The sequence below is a fragment of the Centruroides vittatus genome, unplaced genomic scaffold (genome assembly GCF_030686945.1).
Source record: "Centruroides vittatus isolate TY-2023 unplaced genomic scaffold, ASM3068694v2 contig_971, whole genome shotgun sequence".
Lineage (NCBI taxonomy): Eukaryota > Metazoa > Arthropoda > Arachnida > Scorpiones > Buthidae > Centruroides > Centruroides vittatus.
Genome location: NW_027122644.1, coordinates 3,230,589 through 3,256,057, shown reverse-complemented (window position 1 = coordinate 3,256,057; position 25,469 = coordinate 3,230,589). Strand labels below are relative to the sequence as shown.

Here is a 25,469-nt window from a genome sequence, read left to right as displayed (position 1 = left end):
GACGGTCTTTAGAATGGCATAGGTTGAGATTAATAGGCTTGGCGATCTCTACAATTACAAATCTATTAATTACTTCTGAAAAATCCTGAAGAAGAGAGAAAAACAATGGACAGATTCTTTATCCCCCACAAATAGAAAAAACATGACTGTGTATATATGTATTTTTATTATTACATATATACTTTCTTACTACGTTTATTTATATATATATATTTTTTGGGGTCTCCAGAACGAATTAATCCAATTCCGATAAAACCTACGGTAAATCGATAATCGGTAACGAACAATTCGGACAGCGAACAAAGTCTTGGAACGGATTGTGTTCGTTAACCGATCACCCACTGTACAAGTTTAAAACGAATTTTATGATTTCGAAATTAATGATTTTTAAATTATTTATTATAAAATAAGTTATGTTAAATTTAAAATGTAATGTAAAACACTATTGTAGTATATTATTATTACGTTTAAAATAAATTATATAGTAACCAAATAACTTTATAAACGATATTATTATTAAATTATAAATACAAAATAATTATAATAAATTAATATTTTAATAATTAATAAATTTAGCAAGAGATGGCGCCTAACATCTGCCTCTAGTGCCAAATTAGCAGTCGCATTTGGCACTAGGCGCTTAGCATTTAATTAGTCATAATAATAGTAATATAGCCCGACATAATTCGGCAACCATTTAGCTGTAATATTGTTTATATACATAAATAATGCTATACATATAACAAAAATGAATTTAATTTACAACTATAATCGGGTTCGTTTATAAAAGTGCTTTTAAACTAATTTAATAAGAAAAGTTATATACATTTTATTATACAAATTCAATACACTTCAAAAATAATTTGGCGTTTTACATTTTGTTCTTAGAAGATACTGTTTTGTCCCTTAATATTGGGTGCATTGCCTGATAATGCGCTTTAAATACAGCTGGATAAACAAGACAATGACAGTCTGTTTCAAATGAAACGGATTGTCATTGGCTTGTTTATCCAGTTGTATTAAAGCCGCTTTACAAGGTAACGAGGCCATTCACTGGAAGATGGGATCTAAAATAGAATTAGTGTGATCCAGGACACTCAGATAATTTCGGATGATTTCATACATTTGCATATAAGTAAATGCTAGTCAGATAAAACTAAAGTAATGGTAACATTCGATCGTAAATCCAAATGGAGATTTTGAATAACAAATTGATTTTCATAACTTTCAGTATCTTGAAGATTAATAGACTTATTATTACAATGAATGCTTTCTATTTTTTTAATCATTCCAAATAATCTTATTATTTTCAAATCGTAAGAAATATCTGAAGTTAATGTTTTTTCTCCTGGCCACGCCATAAAAGTAATGTTATTTTGATATGCTTCAACTTTCATATAAGTCATTAAGGAGTAATCATTTGATTCACCATCATCGAAAAATAATTCTCCTTCTGCTAAAACTCCATCGTCTTTACATTTTAGAGCTACTGTTAAAGCAAAACTTTTACTTTGACTCTCTCTCACCGTTAGTCCTTCACTTCGACTAGGAATAATATGGCCACCTCGCATATGTAAGTTGATGTGACTTTCAATAGTTGATAGAGTTTTATGTTCTCCTGAGCTAATTATAATTGAGCCATCGTAGTAACTATACCAGCAACCTCTCGGAAAATAAGCTATAATTTTTCCAATATTGGGCGCAATCACCGGAGACACTAAAAGGGCAGGTCCTAACATATATTGCCCATTTAAATGGTATGTGTTAGTATCAGTTGGAAATTCAAAAAATACAGGTCTTACTACAGTTCTTTTATTATAGTGAGCTCTGTAAAATAATGTATATAGATAAGGAAGTAATGAATATCTTAAACGTAAAACCATCTTTCCAACTGTAGATGTTAAGCTAGATTTCGTTAAATCTATCGGAATTTCATCTTTTTCTCGATATCCAATCATTAAAGGAGATAAGGCAGATACTTGTAACCATCGAGAACATAATGTTTGAGTGAAATTTCCTTGAAAACCACAATATGGAACACCTGTCAAGGGAATTCCATACATATTATATTCAAGCATATCTACGATTGCTTGCTGTAAGTCTTCCCAAGTGGCAAAATTAGGACCTCCCCAACTTCCGCCAAACTTTCCACTTCCCAAAAAGGCAGAGGCACTAATAACGAATGGACGTGCTTTATTTTTAGATTTTGCACATTTCCACATGGTTTCCAAATATTTGTGTCCATACATATTGTGAACTTTGTAATGTTGTGTTCCATCTTTATGTAAAGAATCCCAACAGACTGTGTTATTAGAAAGATTCCTTAACTGAATATCAAAAGGAACGAAGTTATCATTTAATTTACACTTTAAAGAACTGTTATTTTCGTCTAGAGGAGTATTTAAACTCAAAATCAAACCGTCAAAGTCATTTTTCAGACATTCATCAATTGTCCATTTCACCGTGTTTTGGTCAAAAAAGTCAGGATAAATTACAGATTTATTATCAACAGTTCCAACAAAAGGATCGGATGTTACATTAGAATTTACTATAAAATAATCATAATTATAAGAAAAATTTTCGTAATTAATATGTGGATTTTGTATTATTAATAATTTCTGCTCATTTGAACGAAGATCATTAATTAATTCACTGGGATATTTTTCATCACTCATTAAACAAACAGATTCTAGTTCCACTTTATTATTTCTCAATTTTTTTACTTCAGCTTGAGCTATAGTTGAGTTTGTGTAACAGATGTGATGACCCAATGCCCAATAGGGAGGGAATAATGGTTTTCCAATACATTCCAACAGTTGAGATATCACTTCGGCAGGAGATGGCCCGAAGAAAAAGTGAAGTCGTAATTTATCATCTAGTATTCTAAAAGTCACGATTGGACCAGCATTTACCTGAATTTCTATTGGGCGAGTGGTTTCAACGAGCACTCCGTGAGCTTGACCATTAGTTTCCATACAAAGATAGAATGGATGAACACCGGGCCAATTAATTTTCCTGCTTTCGTTACTTCTATGGCGGCTATAAAGATTCCATCGAGTTGTGCTTTGTAAATCGATTCCAAATTTTCTTCTTTTCGATTGCCCTAATCCATAAATGTTATAAGAAGGTAGAAAAGAAGAAATTTCTACATAACCTTTTTTAAATATTATAGGACCTATTTGGGTATCAAAAAACTTTCTATTTTTATCTTGTACTTTTATGAAGAGCCTTCCATTATTATCCTTATGGATTACTTTCATTGGCTCTATCGATTCGTTTGAGGTTTTTTGGCAATATAAATATTCAATTTGTTTTGTTTTATTTTTAGGTGAAATTTCTATGTTAAGATGATTTTTATTCCATTGTCCAACATGTATTTCGAGTTCTTTTTGTAAAGGAGAATTATTCTCATTCAGTTTAGCCAAAAAATATTTGTTGAGTGATTCATATTTTATCGTATAAAACTGCGTCGTAGGTAATTTGTGGTAGCAGTAAGGGAATTGTAAATAATTAATTCTGTTCCAACAGCAATTTCGTTTGATGCAATTTTCTTTTGTTTGAAATACTCTAGAAACGTCGGGCATACAATCGATCCTAAAATAAAATATGAAAAGTTTAAAAGTATAATAAATTACTTATATTTCAAGCATTTATTATTAAAATATTTTAAATACTATGTCCCTGGAATTAATTCTGTGGCAGAGCTGCATGCGCTACTAATCCTAGTAGATGTAGAAATTTGCAGCTTTGAGTATTAATAAAAGTAAAAATTTACACTTCTAAGTGTAAATGGTAATCTGCACCAAGTGGCACATCATATTGAATGTTGAATCCAACAGTGTAATCAAATTTGAAATTGAACATTCAGAAGTTACAGCGAAGCGGTATGCCAAATGATGCGTGTCACTATTTGAAGTTTGAAAGACACAAATCATTTTGATATTGAAAGGCAAACATCAAAATAGCCAAAAACGTAAAGCGCACTTTAAAGATCTGTTAATACCTCATAGTTTCAATTTTTATTTCTACTGGGATCAGAAATATAAGTCAGGCTCTTCCAGCCTGCTTGAAACACTATCTTTCTGTAGAGCAGCGGTTCCCAACCAGTGGTCCGCAAGAGCTAAAATATGGTCCGCGAAAGATTTAAAACTTTTATTTATTTTAAATTGTTATTTTCACATTGATACAAACTGAATTTAATTTTTAATAAAAATGTTATGTTTTCTACGAGGTATTATAATAGTACTGTTAAAGCATGTTACTCTTGAGTTTAACGATTACTTATGTTAAAAGTTTTGATTAAAGTTTATTTTTAGATTGACACAGTTTATTTTTCTTAAACCTTGTGGTCCCTGCTAACAACAATGAAATCAAAGTGGTCCCTGGTCAGAAAAAGGTTGGGAACCGCTGCTATAGAGCTATTGAACATACATTGAATTATTATTATTATGTTGGGTTTAGTGGGTTATACTTGGTTGACACCGGTGGCTGTGTACTATGTCGGACCAGAGTCAAGGCATAACAACCAAAACAAAATCCTTCCGTCTCCCTAAAGAGGCATCCCCGAGCTAACCAGCAGTTTGACGCAGTTTTGTCAACAAAATCCTGGGCCAGGTCGTAAGGATGCCTACCATGGAGTGCCTTTTGAGCCCATGATTGCTTAATGATTATTATTATTATGCAGTAAATGTACCCTTAGGGAATTTCATTATATATATAAAATGCGTGTGTGCATATATGCATGTTCAATGGTTCCAGGAAAAATTAATATGTTTGAGATATATACAATAAACATATAAGATTCTCAATAAGTCAATTCTTAGAAAAATTTCTAATATTAATTACCTAAATTAATATTTTTAAATCTTTAGTTTAATAAAGATTCACAGATATTTTTTAAACTGTAAAATTAAAATTATTTTGAAATTAATATAATAATAATAATTGTAAAAGCCTTACTGTCCTTAAATTCTGATATTATTGTTAATTGTCTACTTGGACTTTACTTATTAATAGGACTTTATATTACAGAAATTATTACTTATAAATAGGACTTTGTATATACAGAAATTATTACTACAGGTGATATAATAAAGAAATTTTGTTCTTTCCTGAACTAACTCTCATTACTGTGCCAATCTTTAAACACCAGTATAAAGTCCTATTAATAAGTAAAGTCCAAGTAGACAATTAACAATAATATTATAATATAATAATAATTTGCAATTTTTGATAACTTCGTTTCTATCTTAGATTAAACTTCGTTAATATTGCTTTGATGTTAAAAGGTAAATATTTATTATAAATAAATAACGACTAACCCGTTACAAAGCTACACATCCACAAGAGCCGAATTATCGGGCTAGAGTTGGCTATAATAAATAAATTAAGACAATTTGGCACTAGAGCTTGGCGTTAGGCGCCATCTCTTACTAAACTTAATAATTATAATTAAATTAAATAATTTTTAATAATTTGGAACTGGAGGAAAAGAAATCGGCCCGAAGCGGGACTCGAACCCGCAACTTCTGCTATCCGTGCAGACACGTTACCAGTTACGCTACCCGGACCTTCAGTCCGATCGCCTCCTCCAGTATATATAAGCTAACACGACGACCATCGACGGTCATTACAATGCCGGCTGGGGACACATCAAGTGCCCACGTCCTCCCAAGGCACTCAACCGGCCATCGCAACCCCGGCAAGGCGTATAAATATAAATAAATAACGACTAACCCGTTACAAAGCTACACATCCACAAGAGCCGAATTATGTGTCCCCAGCCGGCATTGTAATGACCGTCGATGGTCGTCGTGTTAGCTTATATATACTGGAGGAGGCGATCGGACTGAAGGTCCGGGTAGCGTAACTGGTAACGTGTCTGCACGGATAGCAGAAGTTGCGGGTTCGAGTCCCGCTTCGGGCCGATTTCTTTTCCTCCAGTTCCAAATTATTAAAATTATTTAATTTAATTATAATTATTAAGTTTAGTAAGAGATGGCGCCTAACGCCAAGCTCTAGTGCCAAATTGTCTTAATTTATTTATTATAGCCAACTCTAGCCCGATAATTCGGCTCTTGTGGATGTGTAAATATTTATTAATTATAGACCCACAGGATTTGTAAACAAGTCTATAAAAATCAAAAATTTTGAAGTAAATAATAAAACGGAGTTAAACAAAAATCAACAAAACTTTTAAGTAAATATCCAATTTTCTTGCTGTTACTTTTTTAACCGTGGAATTAAAAATGTGTTGAATATATTTATGATATCATTTTTTGTTTTTAATGTAATTCGGTCATATATGGAACGTCCTTGGTCTATAATTAGAAGAGTCCAACTTTGCTTCCAATATGTTTTCTTCCTTTGAGACCAGACCTCCTTTCCGTGCAAAAGTTGAAAGAAAGCATAAAGTATATTAAAAATATGAAAAAATTATATAAATAAATAGAAAATATAAATGATATTTTATGTACAGACGTTGAAGAGATTGTTTAGCACAACAGTTTCCAAACTACGAAATGTACAGACCTTTTAAGAAGATCCTTTTTAGGATCTCTCTCTCTGTAAATATACATAAAAGCATAAATAAATATATATAAATGTGTCCAAAACTTAAGGATAGACGATATTTGTACACGAATAGAGATAACTATAGATGAATGCATACATATGGCAAGAACTGTATTACTAGACGTCTAACACAGTATAATACACGACGACTTATAGGATTTTACAAATAAAAGTAATAAAAGTGAGCCTTTAACGAAAAAGATACTTACAACAGTTGGACATAGGTGGAATGGATGAAAAGTGCTTACCAATATTCAGCCAGTATGGCATGTGTCCGCCTCGAACCGCAATGAAGCACTCAACGTTGTGACAGGTTCTTCACCAACTGACTTCTTTTAGCAAATGTGTTCGTCCTTAAGTTTTGGACACGTGTATTATGGACTGTGTAGTAACATACATTTTTCAGATATACAAAGTTTATTTATGAAGTAATTCAAAGTTATTCTTATTTTTACATAGATACATAATAACAACTTCATTTACTGTACTGTACGTCGAACGATTTACAGGCTCATACCCTGTAAACACGAATTAAGTGGTGGTGACTGAACATGAATATATGTGAGAAGCGACTCGTATACATAGAAAACGTAATGTTCTACATCGAACTTCGTTTAATAGTATATTTTTAAGATGATAAACGAACATTACTAGAAAGCTTCTGAATGTTGTTTTGTCTATCTATGAAATTTGTCTGCCAATCCTATTTTGGGAAATGCTGATTTAAAATCATCACTTAATAACAGCATTATGTTTATATTTTTCAATATTTTGAAAATCCTGTAATAAGATACTCGAAAATAAAATATTGAATATTAACAACTTTGAAAACGAACACCAAACGTATATTGATAAAAAAATAATAAATATTCAATAGAAAATTAGAAATTCAGTAACGATGAGAGAGAAATGAAGCTTTCACATAGCAGGATAAAATAAGGAAACGGCAACAGAAGGGCGCTTTGTTAAAGATGCCTTCCTGGATGTCTTTGTAGAAATTGGTCTCTATTTAGGCGTTAGACACGTGAAGAAAACCTGGAATCCATTTAGCTAGTTCTTTGGTGAGGGTCGAACCCGCGACCAACTACCATTGTTCAGTGGTTTTATCCACGTGATCCTGATGGGGTACCTCTCAGTTAGCATAAGAATATTTGATAGCATTTCTTCCACTCAAGATTCTGAAGAAAGAAAACAAATAAACACATTTGATTAAAGGGCAAACTATTTCTAATGGAAAAAGGAAATTTAGAAATTCTATACTAAATGTGAAGAGAAAGAAGTTTTCAAACTTCCAGACAGCATTAAAATATTTGTTTCCTCTCAAGATTCGGAACAAAAGAATTTCTCTTTATATATTTTGTTTACTGAAGAGTTAATGTGGAAAGATTGCAAATTTATTTTCAAAATTAAACTATACCGATCATTTCTTGGATATTTTTCTAATTTTTTATTGTAGCCTATTGGAAGCCCCTACCTACATTATACTATGATCAAATAATACTACGATACAGAATAACGATAGAAAGCATGGCGTTGCTTCTTTTAATGATTTAAAGAAAAGATTTTCTAATGTCTTTCAGGGCATATAACTTTACTTTTAAATGGCACTTTCCTTTGTAAATTCCAGAGTTACACAAGAGAGTTCTACTTATAATATCACTTCTCGTAAACTAATCGTCCAATTAAAAAAATTGATCAAAACAAAAGTTGTTGCAAGCATTTCTCTAGTTCAGTAAAACTTTTAGGCTGTAGGCTGTTTCGATCGGTAACAAATCAGGAGACTGCCACATTTCCCTGACCTGCCCAATGTGGCCGAGGCAGTCCTGTAACACCGTTGATGTGTGTGGTCGAGAATTGTCCTGTTGGAAAATGGCTGTTAGAAACTGCCTTGAGAGGTCGCCACGAGAGAATTCGTAGCTGAAGACGACCCGATTCCATTTCGTTGAGATCCAATCCCATCGGGAGCAACATCACTCCAAACGGAGGCGACGGTGAGTGGCTGTCAAATGGCAGCACACGTAATGGCCGCAGCGATACCAAATGTTCCTCACCCAGGTGCCTCGAAATGGTACGGACAGACACGGGCCTGTAATGATGGCGCCACCTGTGTTGGGATAGTGGACAACGATACGGCGTACTTGTTGGAGGGCCAGGCAATCTTCTAGACTAGTAGTCTGCTGAGTGTCCCGAACCTGAGCGCCATGTGTGAGAGTTCTCCCTCTCCCACTAGTTCCAACATTATCTCATTGTTGTCAGAACGGCTTAGGTGGCGGACCGTCCAGATGACCATCCGGCTTCATTCAACCCGATGATCCTTCTACTCTGAAGCTCGGTTAGTTGTTCATATGGTCTTCGATTGCGACGTAAAAGCATATCTGGTGATACAGCATTCTTCTGCAACAGATAAACTACAGACTGGATGTCTCTGCACGCTTTTTTATAGGCCAAAGGGGACGCACTTTAACGCCCTCTGCTGGAATTATGTAATGAGCCATCATTCTATAACGAATCATTTCCATATCTGCTTGAGATTTATCTGTATGCCAAGTTTCACAGCGATACAACTCCTTAGTGCACTAATTTTTATGGTAGTGAGTGTATAACAGAGGGTAGGTGTGGCGATCGGTCAAAAAATGATCCTTCCAAGATTTTTACATTTTTTGGTCTCAGAAGACCTTGAAACATCGAGATGTGTAAAAAAATTTGGGTTTTTTTTATGTAAGTGTGTGTGGGGGCGCGATTTTTGTTCAATCTCTGAAGCTTAATAACTCCTGTGCTTTTTGTTGAATATTTCTGAAATTTTGCAGGGAGGTTTGTTTATTAGGGAGATTGATGCTATTAAATTTTGGTGGTTTAAAGTCGAGGATGTCGGGAGATAAAGGGTGTCGTGCCATATTTCCAGTAGAGTCGGACTTAATGACGATTTTACTCGTTATTCACATTTAAAATTTTTATAAAACTCATCCCTAGCCTCAAAATTAAGATTTTTGCCTTTTTATATAATAATTAAAAATACGATATTTTATTATTAAAAACTTTTATAACAGATAGCGCCAAACACGCAGTTTTAAATGTTGCCGGGAAAGTTTAGCAACTCGTTGCTGGTTTATTTAATATGAAAAATAAAAATATATTTCGCCGAACTACTTTTTAAATGTAATAATCCTTTTAAAATATAATACCAGACATTAATCATATATTAAGAATTAACAATAAATAACAATTAAAATAATATAAAACGCCGAAAAACTTAAAATTATTCCGAATTTTTATACATATGTTTTGCTTGAATTTCTTTTACAAATTTTAAAACTTTTTAACAATAATTTATGGTAATTTAATTAACGACTTGCATGATTTTTTCGTCCGAAACAACATTGACTTAAAAATTGTATTGGTATTTGTTATAATTTAATATTTTTGTATCTATAAGCTAGATTAATTGAATTAAATCAATTATCCATTTGATTTATCATTAACAATGGCTATTAATACTACTGCCAAGGTGCCTCTTTCTTGATTATAAATCGAAGAAACGAATTCTGTGCTTTCGTTTGTCTTTCTATAATTAAAGAAAAGAAGGACTTTGATCAAACAAACGTATTCAGTTAACGACAAGATCTACTTCTGTTTCTGCTGTTTTATCTGCGTCTGGACAGTTCCTAAAAGGAAGAGAGAATTTATGGGACGGAAGATAATGTTGTTGTTCTTTTCATCAAATTTCTTGTCTGTGAAATGTGACATCATCAGCAAATTCATTGGAGAAAAGGGATTATCTCGATTAAACTAAAGAAGTTTTGATCAGATAAAAGACTTCATAATAATCAAATAAATGATATTAAATAAATAAAAATAAGACAGAATGCCAGGGATGATAATTTCATAAAAAGTAAAATTTCTCTAAAGATGTCATATTTCAATCAATTTATTTCAGTTTGCTCTTATTGTAAATTAGGCTTTTTTCTTCCTCTATTTTCATCTCAGCTATTTCTTATTGGAATAATTTTACGTGATGATATTTTAAAAACAAATTACCGTATTTATTCGGGTATAAGACGATCTCGCATATAGGACGAGGTGTGACTTTAAAGATCAAAATAAAGAAAATTAAATATATTAGTAGAATTTTATTTTATTTCGTTTAATCACAAATAAATTATTATCAAATGCACGTATTGTCCCGCAAAAATTACTAGCATTTTAAACTTTAAGGAAAAATCTTATAAAAATCAACAATTTATTCATGTAAAGCTTCGCAATCGGAAACCTTTTTTCAATTCTTAACAGTCTAATCCAGCGGTCGGCAACCTTTCTCACTTCACGGACCACTAAACTCACAATTTTGAATTCCGCGGACCACTATCATAAATTTTTTTTAAATGATACAAAATCTGTAGAATAATGATCATAAAAGTTCAACTTTACTATATTAATGTGAAACTCGCATATTTAATTGTAACAAATTAATGCAAGCCTAAAGTTCTTTGCTGCTTATTTGAAATGGATTCTTAGCGCTTTTCTACGAAGGACGACAATTGCACTGACAATATTGTTTATTGTTCATTCGAATAAAAACCCCCCAATGAGTGAAAAAAGCAACTAAGCATTTTGCATTTCTTTCGTAATCCTTCGCGTAACCTCCAGTTGATCAATATCAAAATTTCTCCATGGACCACCGGTTGCCGACCGTTGGTCTAATCCACTCTGTCGATTACATTTATGAGTTTCTCTAAATTCTGGTTTCCGAATAATCATCTGTTTCCACGTGGGAATAGATTAAAACTTATACTGGGCTCCCGAGTGATTTTGGAATTTCGTTTGTTTGCTTTGTTAAGTTACGGCAACGCAACACTTGGGCGATCTACCAAGGAGGATGTCTTCCGAAAGAATTTTCTGTGAGAAATGGTTCCTATTTAGGTGTTAAACACGCGAAGAAAACTCATTTGGCATTCTTGCTTTAATTTCTGCCCGTCACTCTTAAGTTCGTACGTAGGTGTCTAATTTGTCTAGATAACTAATAGTAGGTGTTAATTTAAAAATTAATTAAGATTTCTCTAATCAAACGTTTATAAAAGTAACTTTTTAACTGATTTAATAAACCTATTAAAATTTATTTAAAGTGACGATGTAATAACAACGTCAACATCTTTACAAATTTTTGCAAATTGAATTAAAGTTGTTTTTTTGCAAAAATTTCATTATTCCTTCATTGATTATTAAATTAAATATTAACTAGCAAATCATCTTTGACAATTTTTATTTTGTTATAGAAATTTATGTTTGTTTTGAAACTTTATAATGAAAAACATTCTTCGTTTTTAAGCATTAATCATTAATTTTGAAAAAAAAAGCTATTCTAAAAATACTATATTGTATATATATATATATATATATATATATATATATTTACATTAATATAATACAATTCACTCGAAATACATGACTATAGATTAAATTTACGAGATCGTTTATTCAATTATACCATGAAAAAGAAACAATGGAGCACACAAAATTTTGTCCCATGCGAGATAAAGTATATACGAATTAAATTAACTAACCAATCAATTAATCCATTAAAATCACGTTCGTTACACAGGCTTATCTGTCTTTATAAAAGTGAATAATAAACATGTATAAAAAACAAAGGTAAATTCCAATTACCCTTAAAAAAGTGGAGACTTTCAAGTATTACCGCTTGTGGCTTATAAAAACTAGAGACTTACAGAACTAGAAGAGCATCTAGTGGCACGTGGTCAAATTTATATTATCTTAACGACTATTAAAGTTAATTTATTTTATCAAATTGTTATTTGGGAAAAGCAAACAACAAATGATGGCAGTTGTCTTCTTGCAATTTTCTCTCCTGTTGCCTAGTGGGTTCCATTGAAAAGAAAGGAAATTACGTATTCAACATCGTTTTCTAAAGTTTGGCAATAAATAATTATTGTTTTAAAATAGAAAGAAATACTTTCGTGCAAATAAACTGATTTATTGAAAAATGTGTTTAGCTAAATCTGTATTTCTTCAGCTTTACGAGATGTTGAAAAAATCGTGACAAGAAGACTTAAAAGTCTTTTATCTATTAATATTTTCAGAACAACTACAATATTGTGTTATTATACATTATTATTTTAACTATTTCTGAATTGTTCTTAATTATTTATTGTATATAAAGTATTTTATAAATTTCCATTTCTTTTAAGTATTTAAGGACTAAGTTTGAATTTTAAATAATAAATTTTATATAATAAATTTTATATAATATATCTTTTTTCCTTTTTAATAATACATATGAAACTAAAATTATATACGAGATAATAGGAATATTTTAAAAACATTTCTTTCTATTAGTGTCCATAGAGCAAAAAGAATCAAAAATGAAGAAAATGTTTTAACTGATGACAAAGAAAAACAAGAGAAAAGTATTTAATTGAGCAAATTATTATAACTGTACAAGAACAGAATTAAAATAAATATAATAATTTTAGGAATAAAATGTTAAACTATATTTGTACATATTTTTATTTACAATAATAATGCTCTATTTGAAGTGTAAAAATATATAAGCATAAAATATAGATGTATTTGAACTTGAATTTCTTTTAAAAAAATAAATGTATACGTCTCCATATATATATTTGACAATTAATTTATTGAATATTTATTTATTCCAATTTTATGCACTGTCTTCATAAAATCTGCATAAATTCCCTTTCAACTATAGATTTTAGTAAGACAAACATATGAAAAACTTGTTAAAAAGGTTTTTAAACTTTTGTATTGACAATGTTTATCTTTAATTTTAATTTAATTAGGAATAATTTTATATAAATTAAATTAATGAGTCATATTAATTTAATTTATATGAGTCAAATTAATAAATCATTAAAATGTAATATGAAGGAAAATATACAACTATTCCTCATTTAACGACTTTTCATTATAATGGCATATGAAAAGTTACACCACTTTTCGGATAATAATTCCATTTTTTCGGTATAAAGTCTTTTACGTTTTAATAAATATTCAATAAAAATATGATAATTTTTAATTATAATGTCGAAGTAACATATTCAACAATTTATTCTAAAAATGGCTACGTTTTCATCAGTCTGTTGTGAGTATTCACAATTTTTATATGTTAAAATCCATTTTGCCTTAAAGGAATTTTTTTACAGTGTTATAACAATGAACTCAAAATAAAATTAAAAAAACAAAGAAAAGAGAATGAGAAAATTTGTAACAATGTCTTCAATTCAACAGACACCAGAGAATTTAGTGAAGTGGATGATGAAGAAGCAAAGGTTTTTGGCTCTTGCAGAAGAGGATGGTTCAAGAAAGTTGATGCAGATGATGATAATGAATTTTTGCATTCCTGCGATGAATTCACATTACTCGAATATAAACAGATTCTTTGTTAAAGTTATTTAAAAAGAAAAGGCAAATAACCTTTGAACGATGGAAAGAAAAAAATTATAGGTTTTTCAGATAAGATAATAAATATTGTTACTGAATATAACTAATATTCAGTAAGAAGTAGTATTTCCTTTCAAAAATGCTATCACCTATACTTTGATATCCTTCAAGAGCGTAAACTACGAGAAAGCAAAGTTTCATCTTGAGTTTCTTTACCTCGGAGATATTTTCAATTCTACAGATATATCACAAAGCCTTTAACATCAGGAATTTTTAGTGTGAAAGTACGAAGAATATTATCAACGAACACATCTGCTTCGGACATGGAATCAGAAGCTAACTTTCTACAGAATGACTTCCACGTTCTCCTTTACCATCAACTCCACCAGCCATCATCTCATTGAATCTTCTTATCCTTCTTTGGTGATTATAAAAACTCCTTCATTATATATCTTATGTTCAAATTGCAAGAATTAAAAAGTGGTTAAAAGCGAGGTAGCTGTATTCAAAACAACAAAAAAGAATTTTTTTTTATTTCAATGAAAAAATATGAATGGCTGTATTTGTAAAATCATGGATAAACTATAACATCGATCGTTTAATTTCCATAATAAATATTTTATATTTTAAACAATATAATACATTGATACTTTGGCATACTAATATACGAGTATATTATATATTAATTATCATCATCTTATGGTAATTAATTGACTATTATATTTACATAATTGTTACTATCATATAAATGTTATATTACATAATTTATATAATATATTTTGGAATATCAAATTTGCAACTTCAAGAATAAAACAAGAATTTTATTGTAACTGGTACTTATTACTTGAAAGTTATTAAGTTAAGCTCTTTAAAATAATCATATTATTTATCTAAATTATTCAATTTTAAAGTTCTATTTAGAACTTAACAATTTAGATATAGTTAAATTGAATTAAAGGAATGTTATTACATTTATCAATTAAAATAATATTAAATTGATATATCTTATTTTAAATTATATGGTAACTTAAGAACATAGATTAAGTTAAATTTATGTAATTAATTTTTTATTTATTACTTATTAAAGAAATTTATTCTCTTAAAATAATACATCAGTGCTATCAATATCAATCAAAATATGATATATTTTATTGAGTTTACTTCATAACATACAGCAATGATTCAACTTCTTTACTACTGAAATGAGGTTAATTGGTTTGTTGACTTCAGTATAAGAAGTTATGAATACTTCAAAATGATATGCCAATTATGGTTTCTTAGTAATAGGATTATTAAAACTGTCTTCATTTGCTAAATTACTGTAATTTATTTTCATATAAATTTATCTTAAATTCAAAAATAAATATATATATAGTGATTAATACATCAATGAACAACAGTTTATGTATAATGAATGTCAAAAGTTGTATCATTTAAATCAGTTGTTTGGCAAGAATTTTGATGATGATTTTTATTATTTTTAACAAAAGAAAGAAATTATTTTGTTACTCTCAACTTTTAGATTAGAAATTTCTGAATATTTATGTAATTCTATCCAAAATTATAAATTAAAAATGTTAATCATTTTTATTTTGAAATCAAAAATGAAAGTATAATATTAACATGATTATAACTTAGAAATATTTATCAATAAATTCGGAATTATTTACTTTAACGTTTTAATTAAAGTATAAAATAGAAAAAAACTTACTGATATTCAAAAGATACTTTACAAGATTTTTCCTCTGTATCCTTATAACCAAAAAATAAAGGAATGACAATTCCTAGCAAAATACAAACTGCAAAAACGCACCCAAATTTAAAATATACATTACAACATAACCTAATTAACACAGAAGATCTTGAATTTTTTTTACTATATACCATTTTCAAACTGAATAAATAAGCAATTGTCTCTAAAAATGGCTGCTATATATCAACAAAATGCTGATAAAAAAAATTTTTGTGTTGTAGATATGTTATTATCTATTATAAAGATAAGATATTATGTGTTGACCTTTCATTTATTATTTTGAAAATGTGATTAATTTAAAGTTACAGGAAAGATTTAAAATATCAAAACAGCATACATCATAAATTAAGGTGATGAAAGCAGAAGAAAATTTGCTGTAATTATTCATAACACAAAAATGATGCTGTATCAGAAAAGTGATTTATTATTTAATTTTTTTAACTTGTTCTTTAAATTTAGATAGCTTTTTGGTTTGATTTATAACACAAATAAAATATAACTTTGAAAATAATTAAGTCAGGAAACACTTCTAAATTAATTTTTTTAAAGGAATGAAAAATATTTAATTAAGTTTCTAAATTTGGCTTTGAAATGAAATTAGAATTCATCATTAAATATGAAAATTCATTACATATTAATTGATTATTCAAAATTCCTCTCTCAAATTACTTTTTTGCCCTCATAAAAAATAGATTTATTAAGTAAAGATAAATATTATAAAAACGATATGAATTATAATTATCGTTACGAATTTTATTTATTTTTCGTTATATAATTTTTAAAATAATCTAATATATTAGTTAATGTACTGTACATTTATAAATAAAGCTATAACCAGTAATAAAATTGCAATAAAAATATTTTAATTTTAAATTTAATTCATAAAAATTTATACTAAGGTTTAATGAATTCAAAAAGATAGTTTAAATTTTTGAATGCAATTATATAGGCTAAATGTCATTTACAAATTTATATATGTGTACAGTACATATGTATATATATCTAATATGTATTAATAAATATATATATACGCTATATATTTATTTGTGTTACTTTTATATACAGGGTGATAAGAGTAGGTGTTTCTCTTTGTATAAACAGTGGATGAAAATGGTCCAGCCCAAAAATGGAAAGCGGTTGAGATAATTATCATCTCCCAGTTTCTTTATAAAGATTTCCCTTCCAATTCTTACCTAATTATTTTAGAAATTTTCTAATCCCACTGGATATAGATATATGGTACCAGGGAAGGAGAAAAGCAATACCTTAGGGGTACTTCTCCCTAAAAAAAAGTCTATTAGTTTGGTCTGACAGTGTTGCATGCTAGCGGGCGATTTGAGATTAGAGCTGTATTCGTAACGTTGGCAGCAAAAAGTAGTACGGCCATCAGTATGTCAATCCAACAATTTGTGACATGACTTAAATGCTGTTTTTAATGTTCTATGAAAACGTTTCATTATTATGTTTGCTGCAGGGTGACAGAATGATCCTGATGCGATGGATGCCCAGTAAGACAGTGAGCAACTTGAATAATGACGACTGAAATTGTCGCCTCTGGTTATGGTAAGATAAGCTGGAACTACGAAGTGTGATATCTAGATGTAATAGAACGCTCTAGTTACTGTGTCTGCGAAATATCCGGGACAGGTAACGCTTTCATCCACCACATGCCCTTGTCAACACAGACGAGACAGTCGAAAAAGCATTGCAATTGGAAAAAAAGACCCATGGGATCTATAAGGACGTGTTGGAATCGCCCCGAATGGTAAGATTAACTTGCCAGATAGATTGTTCGTATGATGGGTGTCTTTGGTACGCTAGTATATTAGATACGAGCGAGTTTACTTAATGATGTCTGAGTTGATTGATGGTTAGATGGAATGCTATCTAAGCAGTTTGAATATAGCACGTATATATGGTGAGAGATCGTGAATCGAGTCGAAGACTGCATGATGTAGAGATGTAGAGATGGAGAAATGTAGGAACGAACTGTTCCTATAGAGAGATCGCAATAGAGAGATCAGTGTTATCGAGTTGTATTGTTCAAAGGTGAGTGGACGTGAGCAGGCTCCATAGTTTCTCCTGTTGTTTTGTAGCAATTCAGAGAAAGTCGTGTCGATAATGGTGTGTTCTCTAAGCTTGCACTTAGACATTTAGAATTATGTTCGCCTCAGAGAAGTGCTAGAAGACAACTTTGAGCTGTTGAAGATGCTCTTCCGGTGTAGTGGATGCAATGAGGAAATCATCCTGATGAAGGATGCAGAAGTAAGGCCTCCCAGAGTCTGATGGATTGACTGACGAAAAGTCTGGATGACATTACACAGTCCGAATGACATGAATGAGAACTTGAACAGTTCGAAGTGTATAGTTACCGTTTTAGGGTAGTCGTCCGGATACGCCGGGATCTGATAATATGCACTTTGTAAGTCGAGGGTCCAAAATATATTTTTGCCGTGTAGCGTTTGAATATAATCTTGGATGTAAGGCAGAGAGTAGCCGTCAGAGATTGTGATGGCGCTGAGTTGGTGATAGTCATCACATGGGCGCCAATCTCCATTGTGTTGCTAACGAGGTGCAGGAACTCTCCTAGATGTTCTTTGATGGACGGCAAATACCCAGTTGTAACATATGCTCGAACTCTGTACGAGTGGTCCTCAGTCAGTCGAGGTGGTGTATGGATCGAACCTTGTGATTCCATAATTTAAAAGTGGTGAATCATGCGGTGCTTGGGTGGTGAGAAAGACTGCATGTGACAGGTGATGTTCAGGAAAGTGACGGGTAACCAGTGATATTGTGTGCAGGCAGTCATAAGACTAATGCTCGGACAAAGCCTTCTTCCCGATGGTATGAGACCGGTTTGCTTGTCGAACAGACATCGATTCTTGATATTAACAGAGTGATCAAAATCAATAAACACTATATTTAACTTATTCAAAGAGATATTCATACTGGTTTATATCGATTAAACTATATCGTTTATGGTATGATTTTACATGCATGTAAAATCATACCATACCATATCTTGTCTAAATCATACCATACTTTTCCTACTATCTTGGAAATAAACACAATAGGGATAATGTTAATAATACCAAAATTTGTTCTTTTTATACATAAGTACTTTTATATATCATGTAACTTCCTTACATATAAATTAATTTTACCATATGTAATAGCGAAGATATTAAAACGAATAAGTTATTTAACTGATTTAATATTATATTACATTCTTCAGAAATACTGTTACATGAAATTCGAAAGAGTAACTTCCTATGTTAGTAAATTTTTTTGGACTTCAAAGAACAGGAAAGAACTATTCGGAGAACACTGAACAACAATAATGAAGAGAAATAGGATCTTGAACTTCTCAGAATACACAAGGATTTAGATATAGTAGGATAATTTGGTTTTATATTTAATATGAAATCTATTCAGCCGAATTTGTAATAACTTAGAAATCGTTTCATAATGAAGATTATACATAAATATATATTGTGTATGGACCAGTGTTGTGAATATCGAGGATAAAACATCGATTTATATTCTCATGACTAACTAACTACATCTAAATACCAATTAATATTTAATTTTAGACCAATAGTCCCGATATTTCCTATCATTTTCAAAAATTAAACTAGGAATTAAAACTTGTCAATATAGAAATGTCAGACCGCGACCTGGTCAAGGGAATAATTGTAGGGTAGAGCTTTGATTCCGAATAGTTTTTGTAATAATTAGTATTCTAACGATTGATAATTTGTAAAATATTAGAAATAAAATTTTGAATAGCATTAAAACAAACTTTCAATTTTGGTTAGCCCTAGACTGAGCGATCAAGATTAAATACTTCTCAAGAAACAAAGCAGAATCATCTCAATTCAATAAGTTGAGATGTTTGAAATATATTGATATGAAATATCTGGAGGCACTGTCGCTATTGTAATTGAAGTACAAGTGTTGAGCATCTCTCTGTATTTCTAGAACATTACAGTTGAATTAACTGCGCCATAAGACTCAACTGCCATGACAGGGTACGTGACTGTTGGAGTTGCAACATTATTCAAAGACTGATGTTATTAAAGCTACTGTTGAATAACGATTTTTAAAGTGATAGGTTTGTACTGTCGACCGGGTTGAATTCTCAGACACACGGTTTCCTTGACTCACGGAAAAGATTGAAGAGATAAAGAGGGAGAAAATAAGAGAAAGAAATGAATGGATGGTGTAACTAGAAAATGAAGATTCAACACTTGTACAGAAGTATAATCTGAAAGACCAATAGAGTGAATTGATGGGGTAAGGCAACGCAACACACGGGCGAGATTCCAGTCCCCAGATAGAGATTTCTATGGGAACTGGCCCCTGTTTACGTGTTACATACGGAAAGAAAACCTGAAAAACTCTACGCGGCTAGGTCATTGGTCAGGTGCAAATCCACGATTGGCTACCCGTGTTTAGTGGTTTCATCCACTCAGCCACTAGTGAGTTGAAAGACCAATGATTCAGTAGATAGATCCTATTTGGCTTATTGACCAGTAATAGCAAAGGCTGCAAAATAACTTTTAAAGTAAAAGGAATAAAAACTCTCATTAAATACTTTTAAATAAATTAATATAACTTAAAATATTTTTTCGTTATTTCAAAAGTAAACAGAATATTACTTTTACCCCGCAGGAAAGTAATACTCTATTTTTGAATAGTTCTAGATATGAATTTTAATTTAATTTTTTTTAAAATTAAACAATAATTGGGCATTCATGTAGAAAATTTATGAATATTATCATTCTTTTAAATTATTTCACTTTTGTAAAATTTTTCAAGCGTAATACGAAGGTTTTAATTGAAAAAATACTAAATTAAAACGATTAATCGATCATTCTAGTATGAAGTATTTTCGAATAACCCAACTAAAACTTTATTTTTTAATCATAAAACATCAGTTTTTATGTAAATCGATAAATTTTTTATACTTTATATTTAGTGGAAATTCATTTTAGAACTCTTTATGATTCTTTTTTGTTGAACGAATAAATTAAAATGTAAATTTATGGATATTAATATGCATTTATGGAAATCTCTTCATTACAGCAAATTGAATTCTCACCAATTCATTAATTCTAAAGATAAAAAAAGCATATTTCAGAGTTAATATTCTATAAATACAAAGGATCCTATTCTTTCAACTCGATCAATGAAGAATTTTTCCAATAAAACATATAAAAGTTCTCAAATGATTATTAAAATTTAAACATTCTCAAGTTAAACCTGGATTTAGCGTCTTCATTTGTTCGTTTCGAAAATTGGCATTAAATTGAGAGCGGTGCTAAACCCCGAAGCGCTTCACGCAATAAAAATTATGTATAGTAATGGGATATAAGTTTGAGAGTTTGAAAATCTTAGGACGACTTTCTATGGGAAATTGGCCCATATTTAGGTGTTACAAACACAGAAAACTCGGAAAACTCCACGTGATCAGTCAGTTCACGTGGTGCGAACCCACGATCAGTGTTCAGCGGTTTTATCCACTCGGTCACTGATAGAAACTGGCCCTTTATCTAGGTGCTAACCCAATATAAAGTCTCCTTAGCAGTGTTGTGTCACCTTGCGCTTGTGTTCTAACCTGTATAACATGGCACTCGAGTTTTTGTGTACAAGAGATGTACATTTTTATTTTAAAATCTACACTTACTAGCTATAAATGTAAATAATTTCTACATTCTGTTAAGTCGATAACATCATTCTTTTCGATAATCTTATTCTTGCTTAGAGTTATTAAAGTAATTTAAGTAGATAGTTGTTTATAGACATTATATAAGTCTACAAAAATTCTAATTACTCACGAAATACTGTTATAATTTTGAGGATAATAGGATTTATTATAAATAGTTGTAGCGAGAAAGTAGTAAAAAATTTTTTACAATTTATCTATGGATAAAGCTGACAAGACACTTGATAAATTTAAAAAATTGATTAACATTAACTATTATTTTTTCATGCTTTATTAATTAACCGTACAATTTAAAAATAATAATTTGTTTCACATTTTTACAATCATTATAAAGATTTTAATTCTTAATTGACTTTTAGATACTCAGTTTACACAACTCTATCAGTATCTATAATGTTCACGCTATTATTAAATGATAATACTTTTAATACGCTACTTATTTGAAGTATTACATTAATTGGGGAAAGAAAAATTTATAAAGTATTTCATTAGACTGATGCTAAGGTAATAAATTCAATTCCAAGTTATAAATAGAGAGGGGAAAGGGGGGGAATATACCATTCCTTAAAGTTTGAAACGATAAAAATAAATTTAATCTCTAAATTAATTTTAATTAAAATTAATAAACCGAACAAGGCATTACTTCCATAAAAAATAGTCTAGTACATTTATAAATCATTTATACAACCGAATTATTAACTGTAATTGAACGTCTTAATTAACTGACCGAGTAATTAATTTAGGATTTTTCCTTCTTACATTTGTTAACATAAAAAAAAAATAATATTAATAATATAAAGAGAAAAAATTCGACTTTTTCTCTGCTGTAATACCTACTTTCAACAATCAATTATTTTTGTAATTTAGTTGAATGTGTGTAATTTTTATCAGGTAAAGTATTTTCATTTTGTATTATAAAATAAAATATAACAATTTAAAACGCAAAGAAATATTTAAGAAATAAAATATAAATTTTAACAATTAATATAGCAAATTAGAATTTAATAGTTATTTAATTAATTAATTCTATTTATCTATAACAAGTTTATTAAATTTATACGAACAATAAATCATTAAAAGTGAGAAACAATATTAAATATTTAGTTAATAATCTATCTGAATATCAAGTAATATTAAATAATAATGAACAATTCAATTTATTAAATTTACATTATAAACTTCATAACCTCACTTAATTATTTAAATTTCAATTTCATTTATATTTGTTTAAATTTAATTATTGATATTTAAAATTTAACACTACACAAAAGCATTTAATCAAATGTAATCGCATATAGGTCAATTAGTTCAATAAATTTACTAAAAACTGACTAAAGTTATACCTTTTCAAAAATCATTAGAAATTTATTAGAATAATAATAATAATAATAATAACAAATAATAATAATAAAAATTAATAATAATAATAATAATAATAATTTACAGACAAACCTCTGAACAACGGCCACTGACGGGAGCATAAAAATTGGACGTTGTTCGGAGGTGGCCGTTGTTTGAAGGTTATTTTGTATGCATTGTTTACAGATGGCGGTTATCGGAGGTTCGATTGTATTGTACAGTACATATATTTTCTCAACGTTCCTATTCAATTTCGTACACGTTTGTAGATTCTATATGAAGACATATAGAGCTTGTAAACATGCAGGAACTGCATACATAAATCTACTATATTCGATATTTATATAAAAACTTTCCAATAAACTTTTTTATATGGATTTCTCATCTCTTTGTACAGAAGTTCGCCAGTGTTTATTTTATACTTCTATAGAAAAAAAATCATTCACAGAGAAGTTCAAACAAAAAAAAAAAATGTTTGAATTAAAATAAAATAAAATTTGCAATAAAAAGTAAAATTTTTTATACAATTTTATCAAAAGTTGGCAATAAAAAATACAAGATTATTCAGCAGTCGAACAACCTTGTATTTTTTCATTGCAAACTTTTTGATAAAATTACATAAAAAATTTTACTTTTTATTGAAAGTTACTTAAAACTAATTATTATAAATAATACTATTTAATATATACTTATTATTTAGCGCATGTTTATAAACTTTATTTTTTAATTCTATAATAAAATTTGAATTTTTATCAGGGAAAGTAATGGAACATATTCGTTTAACGTAGCTTCACAGAGTATGATTTATGTTATTTTATACTGTACGCCTTTACGTCGAAAGCTCTTATGTGTAGTTTGCCCGAGAAAAACTTTTGTGTGGATCTTTCTAACGTGACATTTTTACAGAATTGAAAGGGAAAAAACAGAGTTAAGGTATTTTGTAGAAATGAAATTTTCTTCAAAGGAGTTTTGTAAAATTGACTTCTTTTTTCTTATATTTTTAAGATTCTATAGCATACGCCGTATTGCTATAAGATTTTTTTTATGAGACAGTTAATATTTTATTCACTATGAAAAATTGTTATATAATATTTGAGAGTGAGCATTGTTCATATTGAAATTTCTCCAAAATAAAGCAGTAAATTAATATAATGAATTTTTTTGATAATTTATAAAGTGACTGTATCGTTATTAGAACGTGTAAGATGTATATTATATTATTAATATTATTTATATATTCATTTATATACTGAATGTACAAAATTATGTATCAAAATTATAATCGCTGTACTTCACTGGGGTAATCATTTATAGGGCCTATAACAAACGATTCTCATTTATAACAAACACTTAAATTATTTAAAATTTGTATCTATATTTTTAATATTATATTTGTATTTTATTGTATTTAAATCTTTTTTTTTTTTTTTTTGTTAAATTGAAAGCGATCCTAACCTAACCTAACCTACTTTCTCTTAACATTGTAACTCCATAGCTCTTGATATTCAGTCCGCATTTAGCAGAACATTTTTAAAGAAAAATAAATTATTTAAAAAAAATATGTAATTTAGTATTAAAAATGCATACTTAAAATTAAATTTCCACCAACATTCTTATAAAAGTTCTAAGAAATCGATTCGTTCGGAAGTACACATTTGACGTTTAAAGCATAACTTTTAACTCACCAGAGAATCATTTTAATAACCTATTAAATATGCAAATTAAAATGAATATGAAAACATATTTTAATTAATATTTATGGGAGAAATTTCGCTGAATAGTTACGCCCATTTAAAGGTCGTAATGGGTGACCATAAATGATTCTACAACAGAACAACTGGTCTGTTATGTAAATGACTCATGAATTAATATTTCTTGAAGTTTTACGAGTTACATTTTTCATTTCTTTATCAAATCAAAATTTGTAAATGCTACTTGAGAACGTTATTTATTATATGCACGTTACTCAAAAGTTTTCCTATATAGGTTCTACTGTATAATTCAATTTGAAATTCATCTTATTAATGTATAATGGAAAAAAGACTAATGAATGAATCTGTAATAATTATTTCATTAAAAATGCTTAATTATTTTAATAATAACGTTAGTTATATATAGATAGTTGAACAGTGTCAGATATTTAATGCCATTTATTAAGTTTATTCTGTTCGATTTATAAGGAATGCATTCATTAGAATATCGTAAAATTCGAAATTTTCTATGTATAATATAATAAATTTCAGAAAAATTTAGTTTTACTACAGCTTTTATTTATAGTATGGCTAAAATTGTATTCTTGTCACTTACCTCTCTCATCGCTTCCCTTCAAGATAAATGGCGCTAGATGAGAGACAAAAATCATTTGTGAGATAAAGCGATTTTGATACCACAAAACGGTTCGACTTTGTTTTTTTTTTTTCTTTAAAGACAAATTTCTTCTTTCCTATAACTTATTCTTAGTTCAGATTCCTTTTACCTACAAAAGTTTGTAGACATCTAAATTACAGGTTTGTAAATTTCGATGATCGAAATCTCCAAACTTCAAAACTTTAAGTATTTAATTCCAAGTTATTACGTTATAAATAAACTAGTATAATTGTTTTATTTTCATTTATATTATGCTTAATTAACATTCTTACT

The 25,469-nt window shown here is 29.4% G+C and overlaps 1 protein-coding gene across 3 annotated transcripts; it reads right to left on the bottom strand.

Moving 5' to 3' along the window:
* Positions 1–1,014: 1,014 nt before the first annotated feature.
* Positions 1,015–25,242, bottom strand: LOC136985538 (sucrase-isomaltase, intestinal-like). 3 transcript variants are annotated; one of them, XM_067282833.1, is made up of 2 exons: positions 25,137–25,242; positions 1,015–3,594 (listed from the first exon to the last, which is right to left on the bottom strand). In XM_067282833.1, exon 2 carries the CDS (start codon positions 3,582–3,584, stop codon positions 1,143–1,145), a length of 2,442 nt encoding a protein of 813 aa, XP_067138934.1. In that variant the 5' UTR covers positions 3,585–3,594; positions 25,137–25,242; the 3' UTR covers positions 1,015–1,142. The 3 variants fall into 3 exon arrangements, with proteins under 3 accessions (XP_067138934.1, XP_067138933.1, XP_067138935.1); XM_067282832.1 differs by lacking the exon at positions 25,137–25,242 and adding an exon at positions 15,701–15,910; XM_067282834.1 differs by lacking the exon at positions 25,137–25,242 and adding an exon at positions 7,397–7,483.
* Between the last annotated feature and the right edge of the window lie 227 nt (positions 25,243–25,469).

Excerpts from the sequence above, each read along its gene's own strand:
- LOC136985538 (XM_067282832.1), bottom strand. The coding sequence starts at position 15,876 with ATGGTATATAGTAAAAAAAATTCAAGATCTTCTGTGTTAATTAGGTTA. Across the intron at positions 3,595-15,700 it reads AAAGTATCTTTTGAATATCA|GATCGATTGTATGCCCGACG; the intron begins GTAAGTTTTTTT and ends ATTTTATTTTAG.